Source organism: Erythrolamprus reginae, chromosome 3 (assembly GCF_031021105.1).
Source record: "Erythrolamprus reginae isolate rEryReg1 chromosome 3, rEryReg1.hap1, whole genome shotgun sequence".
NCBI lineage: Eukaryota > Metazoa > Chordata > Lepidosauria > Squamata > Dipsadidae > Erythrolamprus > Erythrolamprus reginae.
The window spans coordinates 251,050,819-251,064,402 of NC_091952.1; the positions used below are offsets into that span (position 1 = coordinate 251,050,819).

General features: G+C 36.4%; 1 protein-coding gene across 1 annotated transcript; it reads left to right on the forward strand.

The window, feature by feature from the left end:
• Nucleotides 1–9,958: 9,958 nt before the first annotated feature.
• LOC139166009 (mas-related G-protein coupled receptor member H-like) lies at nucleotides 9,959–10,900 on the forward strand. Its single transcript, XM_070749269.1, has one exon. The coding sequence runs from the start codon at nucleotides 9,959–9,961 to the stop codon at nucleotides 10,898–10,900; it is 942 nt and encodes a 313-aa protein (XP_070605370.1).
• Nucleotides 10,901–13,584: the final 2,684 nt, after the last annotated feature.

Below are 13,584 nucleotides of genomic sequence, written 5' to 3' on the forward strand. Positions count from 1 at the left end.
ACAGGGCTCCTGAAACGTCTTTGCTCATTCCAGGTTGTCTTTGTTTGTTTTTTTCCTGTGTTTTTGTATGCGGCTGCAGTAAGCCTTGCACTATCATTGTTTTCGGACACTACGAACTGTTTTGAGTAACCCTTTTTTGTTTACTTAGTACAAGTTTGCTGATTAGCAGAGCACGTGTTTGTTTGATTTCTTTTCCTTGAACTGTTACGCATTGCCTGAGCCCAGTCAGGCAGAACACATTATAATAGGAAAAGAGAAACATTGGGACAGAGGACTGTTGTTAGTTGCCTTTGGGATTGTCAGATTCAGAAGACAAGGATGATGTAGAAGCTGTTAATTCCCCGGATTTAAGAGATGTGGAAGAGGCTAGTGATGGGCCGCATGAAGATTCAGGGCCAGCTCCTCTTTCTTCCTGGCTGTGGGAAGCTGGAGCCCTCCGTACCTGCCTCCTCCTCCTCCTCCTCCTCCTCCTCCTCCTCCTGCTGCTGCAGAAAGAAGCCAAGGGGAGCTCTGCCTCTTTGCAGCCAGAAGAAGAAGCCTGACTGTGGGGTCGCCTGCTTTTTTTCTCTCCTTTGCTGCTTTGGGCTGTCCGGTTGCAGGCTCATCTAGTGGCTGGCTCTTCGTCTTTTGCCACCACCGCCACTGCTTGAAGGTCACGCCTGGCTCCACAACTGGCCCGGTTCTGAAGCACCCTGCTTGGCTGTCCTTTGGAGGTGAGGGGCGAGTCCCGAGTTCACCACACAGAGAGCAGAGCAGAGCCAGCTCATCGCCTTTCTTTTCTTTCTTTCTTTCTTTCTTTTTTTTAAGATATATTTTTTATTGTTTTTTTTAAAAAAGACAAACAAAGACATACAAAATTAAACACTCAAGGAGCTGCCATTGCTCCGCTTATCTCAGAAGTCTAACTACTACAAAAAGGAAAAACCTAACTGTGATCAGATCAATACAGAAATAGCACACATATATATTAGATACTTGTTGAATTTAACTCTATATTTTTATGTTAATTAAATTTCTTTATCTATCAAATACTTATTCAAAAAATATAATAGCACATCTAACTTTATCATACTATAAGCATTTTTAAACTGTTTTACTCTATCTTATAAAATTTCAAAACAATAAGTTCAAATAGTTCTAAATTCTTGTTACTTTAACTTTTAATACTATTTTTAAAGTTCCACTATTCGTATACTTTATCCCATATTTTATAAAATTCTGTTTCTACTTGATTATTTAAGCATTTTGTCATCATGTCTAATTCTGCACATTCCATAATTTTTTTATAAACTTCTGCATCCTTTGGTATTTCCTTTTCTTTCCATTTCTGCGCAAATGTAATTCTTGCCGCAACCAATATATATATTATTAAGCAATAAATTTCTTTTTTATACTTAATGTTTGAAATACCCAATAAGAAAAATTCAGGAGATTTTTTAATCTTCTCCTTTGTTATTTCATTTATCCATTTCTCTACTTTGTTCCAATATTCTTTCGCCTCTGAACATGTTCACCATGCGTGGTAATATGTACCAATTTCTTTTTTACATTTCCAACATACAGGTGAGACGGTTGGAAACATTTTGGAGATTCTATATGGTGGAATGTGCCATCTATAAAACATCTTAATTTGATTTTCTTTGAAAGAAGTTGATTTTGTTATTTTCCAATGATACACTCAAATCTTTTCCCATGTTTCTAAGTCTATCTCTTTGCCAAAATTTTTGCACCAGCTGATCATGTTATCTTTCAATATCCAACCTATCGTTCTATGATTTATTAAGTATTTATATACATTTCCAATTACCTTTACTTGATTTTGGAGTAATAATTTTTAATTATCTTTCTTTTTTAATAGTAATTTTATTGAATATAAATATTTTAAAAGCATTTTCGATCAGCATTTCTGGGAGAGCAGAGCAGAGCAGAGCAGAGAAGAGCAGAGAAGAGAAGAGAAGAGAAAGTTCCATGAGGAAACAAGGCAAGACAAAGGCAAGGCATGATGAAAATGAAATAGAACAGCCATCCGACTAAAGTTTGCAGAGTAATGCTTCTTCAGATAACGGGGTTATAGAAGGGTGTCCCTGGTTAAGTGCAAAGTTCAGAAGGTCACAGAAAAGGAAATATGCACTTGGGGGAAAGAGGTTTTAATATGCTATTCAGAATGTGTAAATTAATTAATTACACCACATCCGGAATTGACCGGAAGTGATGGATGCTTTTCTTCAAAGTGCAGTACCCAGGGGAAGAGCCTTCTCTGTGGCGGCCCCGACCCTCTGGAATCAACTCCCCCCCAGGGATTAGGATTTCCCCCACCCTCCTTGCCTTTTGCAAACTCCTTAAAACCCACCTCTGTCACCAGGCATGGGAAAATTGATTCCCCTGGGCTGTTTCCACTTTACGTATGGTTTGTATGAGATGTATGATTGGTTTTTTATATTAAGGGTTTTAAATTGTTTTAACCATTGGATTTGTACCGCTTTGTTGTTGTGAGCTGCTCCGAGTCTCCGGAGAGGGGCGGCATTCAAATCTAATTAATAACTAATTAATTAATAATTAAATTAATAATTGAAAATAATGTTCTGATCCCTCCGTTTTTGTTACTGTCAACAAACTCAAAATCATTACGCAATTAACTGTGCAACTAAGGAGAGGACACCACTCAGGGGTTCCTTCAGAGAGAGGTAAGTGAGGAAACATTATCAGGATGTTGCAAATGTTTCCCTTTACATAACTGCACTTTGTGCCAGAGTACAAGAGGACAGAGCTGGCATCATGACATGACAATGCATATTTCGTCATTATGGCTTCATTGGGGTTAGAAAGAGATGCTTACCTCTGGAGTTCCTTCACCACCATAGTGGGGAAAGTCCACCTCATAGAAACATAGAAACAACCATCTGTGATACACTTGGCATCCATGAATCTGTCTAATCCTGCCTTGAAGCTATCCAGGCTGACACATAGAAACATAGAAACATAGAAGACTGTCGGCAGAAAAAGACCTCATGGTCCATCTAGTCTGCCCTTATACTATTTCCTGTATTTTATCTTAGGAGGGATATATTTTTACCCCAGGCATGTTTACATTCAGTGACTGTGGATTTATCTACCACGTCTGCTGGAAGTTTGTTCCAAGGATCTACTACTCTTTCAGTGAAATAATATTTTCTCACGTTGCTTTTGATCTTTCCCCCAACTAACTTCAGATTGTGCCCCCTTGTTCTTGTGTTCACTTTCCTATTAAAAACACTTCCCTCCTGAACCTTATTTAACCCTTTAACATATTTAAATGTTTCGATCATGTCCCCCCTTTTCCTTCTGTCCTCCAGACTATACAGATTGAGTTCATGAAGTCTTTCCTGATACGTTTTATGCTTAAGACCTTCCACCATTCTTGTAGCCCATCTTTGGACCCGTTCAATTTTGTCAGTACCTTTTTGTAGGTGAGGTCTCCAGAACTGGACACAGTATTCCAAATGTGGTCTCACCATCGCTCCATATAAAGGGATCACAATCTCCCTCTTCCTGCTTGCTATACCTCTAACTACAGGCAGAGATTGCGATCTCTGTGGGTTCCTCTCAGTAGTGGATTTTGAAATCGATTGGTACTTGTTCATGTGTGTGCTCACATGTCATGCTTCTGCACATGCACAGAAGCATACTGGGTGGGTGGGCGGAGCCTCCCACCACTGGTGCTACCGTTTCGCAGAACTGGGCCGAACCAAGAGCAACCCACCGCTGTTCCCTCTGTGTTATCTGTGGTATCTCTCTGTGGTATCTCTGTAGTAACCATTTCCAACACAAAAATATGATACAGGGGGAAATACCCTGACAGATATGAAGACAGATGAAAGAACTCATACAAGTTGCCCAATCTCTGAAACTCCTTTTTGTAGACATCCTGAAAGTTGGTGTTTTTCTAGATTATCTCTGACTACAGGCGGAGATTACGATCTCTGTAGGTTCCTCTATGTTATCTGTGGTATCTCTGTCGTAACCATCTCCAACACAAGAATATAATACAGGGGAGGAGTGGGGTGGTGGTGGCTACATTGACAGATATCAAAACAGATGAAAGAAGTCATATGATTTCTCCATTCTCCATTCAATTTATTTATTTATTCAACATCTATGCCGTCCGATCCCGAAGGACTCAGAACAACAATATAAATACAATATAAATAGATAGAAAATGATAGAAAGAAGTTGAACATTATCTAAGAATAAAATTTTATCAAAAACTAAAACCCCATTAAAAATTTATTACAAAAATGACACTCACAATCATATACAGCTCACATTAGAGAAACACCTTTCAGCTGTGGCGAGGGGGGCGTTCGCCCAGGTTCGCCTGGTGCACCAGTTGCGGCCTTATTTGGACCAGGAGTCATTGCTCACAGTCACTCATGCGCTCATCACCTCAAGGTTCGACTACTGTAACGCTCTCTACATGGGGCTACCTTTGAAAAGTGTTCGGAAACTTCAGATCGTGCAGAATGCAGCTGCGAGAGCAATCATGGGCTTTCCCAAATATGCCCATGTTACACCAACACTCCGCAGTCTGCGTTGGTTGCCGATCAGTTTCTGTTCACAATTCAAAGTATTGGTTATGACCTATAAAGCCCTTCATGGCGCCGGACCAGATTATCTCAGGGACCGCCTTCTGCTGCACGAATCCCAGCGACCGGTTAGGTCCCACAGAGTGGGTCTTCTCCGGGTCCTGTCAACTAAACAATGCCGCTTGGCGGGACCCAGGGGAAGAGCCTTCTCTGTGGCAACCCCGGCCCTCTGGAACCAACTCCCCCCAGAGATTAGAATTGCCCCCACCCTCCTTGCCTTTCGCAAGCTACTTAAAACCCACCTCTGCCATCAGGCATGGGGGAATTGAGATCCTCTTTCCCCCTAGGCCTCTACAATTCTATGCATGGTATGTATGTATGTATGTTTGGTTTTTATATTAATGGGTTTTTTAATCGTTTTTAGTATTAGATTAGTATTGTACACTGTTTTATTGTTACTGTTAGCCGCTCCGAGTCTCCGGAGAAGGGCGGCATATAAATCAAATAAATAAATAGATAGATAGGTAGGTAGGTAGGTAGGTAGGTAGGTAAGTAAGTAAGTAAGTAAGTAAGTAAGTAAGTAAGTAAGTAAGTAAGTAAGTAAGTAAGTAAGTCAGGTCTTCACGGCCTTGTGAAAGGCCAGCAGGGTGGGAGCAGTATGGATGTTTGGGAGGTCGTTGGTTCCATAGAGCTAGGGCAGCCACCGAGAAGGCCCTCCCCTGTAGTCCCGCCAACCTGCATTGCTTAGTCGATGGGATCTAGAACAGGCCAACTTTAGTTTGTTTTATACTTCCTTTCAAATTATGAAAGAAATTGTATGTATGTATGTATGTATGTATGTATGTATGTATGTATGTATGTATATATGTATGTATTTATATGTATTTATTTATCTGGGTTTAAATGTAAATGTAAAAGTTTGAAGCTTGGGTGTAATAACAAAAGTGCTAATAACTACACTGTGTATTATTACTACTGTGTATTATTACAGGTAGTCCTTGACTTACTGAGTCCAGAATTTCTGTTGCTTAGTGAGACATTTTAAAAGTGATTGTTGCCCCACTATATGACCTTTCTGGCCTCAGTTGTTAAGTGAATCACTGCAGTTGTTAAGTCAGTCACGTGGTTGTTATGTGAATCCGGCTTTCCCGTTGCTTGTTAGAAGGTCACAAAAAGGGATCACGTGGCCTTGAGACACAGCAATGGTCACACATATGAACCAGTTGCTAAGCATCTGAATTTTGATCACAAGTTCATGGAGATGCTGCAAGGGTCATAACTACGAAAAATAGTCATTTTTATCAGTGTCATTGTAACTGTACAGTCACTAAATGAACTGTTCTAAGCTGAGGATGTATAGGATAGGATAGGGTATATATTAAAAAATAGAGAATAGGATAAGATAGGATAGGATAGGATAGGATAGGGTACGGTAGGGTAGGGTAGGGTAGGACAGGACAGGATATGGTATATATTAAAAAAATAGAGAATAGGATAAGATAGGATAGCATAGGATAGGATAGGGTAGGGTAGGACAGGATAGGATAAAAAATATATTAAAAAATAGAGAATAGGATAAGATAGGATAGGATAGGATAGAACTGAACTGAACGAAATAAAATAGAATAATATTTGTTTATTTGTTTGTTTATATTTCTAAGGCACCCAACTCCTTGAGGAATCTGGGCAGCGAGTAAAGTAGACCAGACCAGACCAGATCAGACCAGAATAGAATAGGAGAATATATTACAAACCAGAGAATAGAGTAACAGAACATAATTAAAATGCAGAATAGAATAGAATGCAACAGAACAGAAATGAAGAATAGGATAGGACAGGATAGGATAGAGTAGGGTAGGGTAGGGTAGGACAAGATAGGATAGAGTAGGGTAGGGTAGGATAGGGTAGAGTAGGGTAGGGTAGGGTAGGATAGGACAAGATAGGATAGAGTAGGGTAGGACAGGACAGGACCGGACAGTATTCGAATACTATACTGAATACTAAAAGCTTTTTAATTTGTATCATCTATTTGGAAATTTTAATAAAACATTTGATGGGTCAGCAACAGGTTGGAATCAATGAAGGGATAACTGAATGAAATCCAATAAATAAATAAATAACTCCCAGATGTAGCTGACAGAAGTTGAGATAGACATTCAATTGGATGGACTGGGATGTGGTCAGTTGCTGCCAGATGTGAAAAAAAGGAGTCTGGTTTGAGAATTGCAAACTTGGTGGAGAAAGCTGAAAGGGGAGCAAATATAAGACACTTAGAAATGATGGAATTGATAAGTAGATGGGCTGCATTTTCTTTGGAAGATGGAAGGCTGGACTTATTATATTTGACCAGAAAACAATTTTCTTGTTGGAAGACTTTCAAAACAATGGGGGCTGAAATGATATTTACAACAGATGCTTATGATTCTGCAGAATGATCAATTGTTGGGAAAGCTTCCAAGGGAAAGTTCCCCTTTGAAGAACCAAATGAGGATTTATTTACTTTTATTTATTTATTAGAGTTGGAAGGGACCTTGCAGGTCATCTATTCCAACCCCCCACTCGAGCGGGAGACCTTACACCATCCCAGACAGATGGCAGTCCAATCTCTTTGGATATTTGACCCTGCACAGACCCTCTCTGGACAGACCAGAGAGAACAATGGTGATGATTTGTGGTAGCTGTTGTATACAGCTGTTGTAGATTTTCTGCAAGTTAAATACACAAATAGATTGTTAACAGAGGAGTTTGAGTTTTAATTCTGTTGTTGGTTCACCTGCTAACTGCCCAACATACAGTAAATAGATGAGGTTAAATTGGTTCAGATAGATAAGTAGAATTTTATAAATTGTGGGCCTGCTTTGTAAGGGAGCAAATATTGTTGGGATACATATTGATTTAGATTTAGATTTAGATTTAGATTTAGATTTAGATTTAGATTTAGATTTAGATTTAGATTTAGATTTAGATTTAGATTTAGATTTAGATTTAGATTTAGATTTAGATTTAGATTTAGATTTAGATTTAGATTTAGATTTAGATTTAGATTTAGATTTAGATTTAGATTTAGATTTAGATTTAGATTTAGATTTAGATTTATTATCAATATTTAGATTTAGATTTAGATTTATTATTTAGATTTAGACTTAGACTTAGACTTATTTAGATTTAGATTTATTATCAATATTTAGATTTAGATTTATTATCTAGATTTAGATTTAGATTTAGATTTATTTTTAGATTTAGATTTAGATTTAGATTTAGATTTAGATTTAGATTTAGATTTAGATTTAGATTTAGATTTAGATTTAGATTTAGATTTAGATTTAGATTTAGATTTAGATTTAGATTTAGATTTAGATTTAGATTTAGATTTAGATTTAGATTTAGATTTAGATTTAGATTTAGATTTAGATTTAGATTTAGATTTAGATTTAGATTTAGATTTAGAATTAGATTTATTATCAATATTTAGATTTAGATTTAGATTTATTATTTAGATTTAGACTTAGACTTAGACTTATTTAGATTTAGATTTATTATCAATATTTAGATTTAGATTTATTATCTAGATTTAGATTTAGATTTAGATTTATTTTTAGATTTAGATTTAGATTTAGATTTAGATTTAGATTTAGATTTAGATTTAGATTTAGATTTAGACTTAGACTTAGACTTAGACTTAGACTTAGACTTATTTAGATTTAGATTTATTATCAATATTTAGATTTAGATTTAGATTTATTATCTAGATTTAGATTTATTTTTAGATTTAGATTTAGATTTAGATTTAGACTTAGACTTAGACTTAGACTTACATTTACATTTAGGTGGCTATTTAAGAGCAATCAGCTGGGGCACTGGCGTCAAACTTGATTGTGTCACATTATGTGTCATGACACATTGCAACATTTTTTGCCTTTTCCGGGTTTGGTATGGACTTGCCCTACGCATGCGACATCCACCTGCCGCCACCAATTTGACAACCCTGAGCTGGGGGACAATATATCTACTCTTTCATATATTAGCACAGTCATCCTCATGATGAGGTTTTCGGAGATTGCTATCAAAAGTTCCTCATTTCCTGGAAAGGATGTTTTTGAAAAATATATAGATGCATATTTCCTAGCTGTTATGCACCAACCTCCAGCGGTGGGTGTGTCCTTTTGCACCCATTGTCCTGGACACATATAAAGCAAGAATTTTCTGCTCAGAGATGAATGAGTGGTCACAGCTCCTCTGAAACCAGACCTGATATTAGGAAGAAAAACTTTACCATTTGGAATAAGACTTGCATTGATGTAGAAGATTTTCTGGTAATCTTCGTCAAACAGAAGGTAAGGTATTCATAGAAAAAAAAATCTTGTTATTAAATTATCTTCCACCAATGATCCTTCATGATATACAGCTTTGTCTCCAAATAATTTGATGGAGCCACTTCGAATACCTTCTGATTAAAATGTATCAAAATAAGTAAATGCTTTTGTTTGTATCGATCTGTCATTTTCCCTTTAGCTCTGTAGTGATGCCAATGATTGAATTCTGACTTTTTACCTGTTCAACCGGGTAATATTTCCATATTTCCACTAAATGCAGGTGCTTTATGGAATAATTAGCCTGATGAGATAAACAGAAGCTCACTCAAAACATGTAAAGATGAATAAAAATAATAAAAATAAAATGAATTATAATTATAATTATCTATATATAATTCATTTTTATTATTAAAATACAATAAACTCTTCTTTTTTGATCCTATCTTATATATAAACTCCAGAAGATTAGGACATCTTTTTACTTTGTATATTCTTTCCCTTTTTTTTAGTTTAACAAAACCAAAGTCCTTCCCTCCTTTTTTCTTTCTTTCTTTCTTTCTTTCTTTCTTTCTTTCTTTCTTTCTTTCTTTCTCCTTTCTTCCTTCCTTCCTTCCCATTCATTAACCCTGGTGCGCTGTTCGATAACACTATACACTTGTACTGTTCCTGGGTCTATTTGACCCGGACTGAAAATTGTTCATTTTAGGTACTTGTATTTGGTCTTTTTGAAAACTTTTTTCACTTGGAAACTAGTTTAAACATTTCTGCACACAACGAAATGAAAATTGAAATGAAAGAATTAATGCTTACATTTTTATTTTGCTCATAAAAACCCTCCTCATTTTTGTGAAATTTCTTTCAATTTATAGATAGTTTTGCCTGAAAACAACGTACAATTTTATTAAATTTGGTGTGGAATTACTAGTTTGAACATTTCTGAACATAGTCATATGAACATTGAACTGAAAGAGTCTACGGTACAATGTGCAGTTTTAGCAACCAAAGCTTAAGGCCAACTGTTTCTCTTTTTGTCCCAACAGAAGTATCTGCAGCCATAGAAGGAAGAGAAAAAACGGAAGCACAATGGATATGAAATCCCTTTCTCCTTTAATTGTCTTAGCACAAATCAATGCAACATCCAGTAACAAAACCAGAAATTGTTACGATTCTGGCATAACAGAAGAAGTGCTTATTTTTGCAATCTTCACTATGCTTTTTTGTGTGTTGGGAATGTTGGGCAACGGCCTTGTGATCTGGTTGCTGGGCTCCTCCGTGAAGAGAAACACGTTTGCCATTTATATCATCAACCTCTCTGTAGCAGACTTTGGGTTTCTCACCTTTGAGCTGATTATCGAAATCCACTGGCTTTTTACCCATTTGTATTGTGACTTTCCTTATGAACTCTTCCAAACGGGCCTGCTGTTAACCTTCAGTACGGGGCAATTTCTCCTGACCGTCATCAGCATCGACAGGTGTGTTTCGGTCCTTTTCCCAATTTGGTATCGATGCCACCGGCCGGTGCATATGTTCACTACAGTGTGCGCTGTCATCTGGACCACTTCTTTCATCCTCTCTGCAATTCATTTCACAATTATAGCAGTTGATGGATTTGGAAACAACTATACTCTGATGTATCAATTCATCATTAACGCTGTGCTTTGCCTCCCACTGATGACCATCTCCAGTGTCACTTTATTCATCAAAATCTGCTTCATATCCAAAAGGCAAAGGAGGAGGCAACTTCTAACAGCTGTTTTGCTCACACTATTCTTCTTTTTAGTCTTGGGTTTTCCACTAAATGCCTTTTATTTTATCCTGTATTTTTCCAAGATACATCCCAACTTTTTACATTATGGCTACTTGTGTACCTGCATCAACAGCGGCATTAACCCTGTGATCTATTACCTGGTGGGGAGACAGAAGAGTAAAACTCAGAGAAATGTCAAAGACTTGCTTCAGAGAGTTTTCAAGGAGGAAGAAAATTCTACTGATCAAATTGAAACTTCAGGAAGTTCTAAGATCTGAACTCTTTAATTTCACCATTGACATTCATAAGATACCATCATTTCTTTTCAACCAAGCCCATAATCTCCTTTTTTTATTTAATGGAAACTGATCTCTCTTCTGATTAATTTGTGCATGAATCCACAATTTGTGCAGACAATTATTATTATTATTATTATTATTATTATTATTATTATTATTATTAATTAGATTTGTATGCTGCCCCTCTCTGTATTCTTTGTGCAATATCAAAACATGTAAGGTTCTAGTCTGGAGGACAGAAGGAAAAGGGGGGGGGGGGGACATGATCGAAACATTTAAATATGTTAAACGGTTAAATAAGGTTCAGGAGGGAAGTGTTTTTAATAGGAAAGTGAACACAAGAACAAGGGGACACAATCTGAAGTTAGTTGGGGGAAAGATCAAAGGCAACATGAGAAAATATTATTTTACTGAAAGAGTAGTAGATCCTTGGAACAAACTTCCAGCAGACGTGGTTGATAAATCCACAGTAACTGAATTTAAACATGCCTGGGATAAACATAGATCCATCCTAAGATAAAATACAGGAAATAGTATAAGGGCAGACTAGATGGACCATGAGGTTTTTTTCTGCCGTCAGTCTTCTATGTTTCTATTTAGACAAGAAAAATAAAATGCACAGGGACAGTATAGGTGGTATATTGCTCAACAGTAGTAACTATGAGAGGGATCTTGGAGTAATAGTGGGCAATCATTTTAATATGAGCCAGCAATGTGCAGCAGCTGCCAAAAAAGCCAACAAGTTCTAGGCTGCATTAACAGAGGGATAGAATCAAGATCACGTGAAGTGTTAATACCACTTTATAAGGCTTTGGTAAGGCCACACTTGGAATAGTGCATTCAGTTTTGTTTGCTATGATGCAAAAGGGATGTTGAGAATCTAGAAAAAGTGCCGAGAAGAGCAACAAAATGATTAGGGGATTGGAGGCTAAAACATGTGAAGAGCAGTTGCAGGAACTGGGCATGACCAATCTAGCAAAGAGAAGGACCAGGGGAGACAGGATAGCAGTATTCCAATATCTCAGGGGTTGCCACAAAGAAGAAGGAGTTAACCTACTCTCCAAAGCACCTGAGGGTAGAACAAGAAGCAATGGGTGGAAATTAAACAAGGAGAGAAGTAACTTAGAACTAAGGAGAAATTTCCTGACGGTCAGAATGGCTGATCAGTGGTACAGCTTGCCTCCAGAAGTTTTGAATTCCCCAGCGCTGGAAGTTTTAAAGCAGATGTTGGATAATCATTTGTCTGAAGTAGTGTAGGGTTTCCTGCCTAAGTAGGGGGTTGGATTAAATGACCCCCAAGGTCCCTTCCAACTCTGCTGCTGCTGCTGCTGCTGCTGCTGTTATTATTACTATTATTATTATTATTATTATTATTATTATTATTATTATTGTATTTGGTGGGAGTTAAAGAAACTGAAAAGAAATAAGAATTTGAAGAAAATATAATCTATTTACTTATTGTCTTCAACCTGATGGTTAATTAGCCTGTTTTAGTTCAGCCTTCTTGCCAATGTGAATGGTCCTCAATGCTATCATTGAACTTTAGTGTCTAGCAAGTAGGACCATTATTAAGAATTTTGAAAGTGGATGTTCACACCTTTCAAGGCATTCATCATAGGAAGGCCATGCCAAGGATGAACCACATGAAGCCTTCAAAATGTCTTCTTAGGTTCTATTTGGTATATGAGCAATGGTGAAGGATAATGGAATTTTAGCTCAACGCTATCTGGAGAATCCTACTATATCTGTAACTCCATGAGATGGGATTCATCAAATCAACTGTATCAAAAACAGGAGAACTGATACAACAAGAACTTATGAACATACATAATGAAAAAAGGTGTCTGATTCCAGTAGAAAATAATCAGACTGAAAACATTTCAAGTGATAATATCTATAGGGAGCATACTACTTCCTTTTTACCACTTGGTCCCTCCAGCGGCCATTCAAGGAAGTTAATATTTATAGCTGATAAACTATATTCTATATGTGTAGATTTCATTATCAGCAAAAATATGTTACAAATGTATAATATCTATCTATCTATCTATCTATCTATCTATCTATCTATCGTGTTTTAAATATGTTTGAATATTAGTAACTCAGGTTAGTAGTTGCGCTGTTTTTTAAAAAAATATTATTTATTTATATATTTTCTCTTTTTATACAATAAGTGGTCAGTGAACAGTGTACTGTCAAAGTCAATTTGTTTGATAACAATATTAAACTTCTAGCTTCTACCTCTATTATCCAATTGTTCATAAAACATGTCCCAAGTTCGAAAACATTGTGTGTTGTCTTTTTCTTTTATCTTTAGTCTATTTATTTCTTCTTCTGTGGGTGTTTCCTCATTTTTTTCCAGGGGTAATATTTATAAATTTGCCTTTCTTACCCTTTTTTTTTTTTAAAAAAAAATATATATTATTTTTATATATACATAAACATTACAATGACAAACAAAACAAAACAAAACTTAAAACAAACATTTGGGAAATTGCTTTTCCTGCTAATTTAGAATTTTCAATCCGAGAATTTTCCATTTATTTTTTAAAATTATTATATTAACGTACTGCTTTGCATTTTTACATTTTTAGATATTTATCCTTGAATTGTATTTATTTTATTTATTTCCTCTAGCCAATTATAAAATTTCCCCCATATCT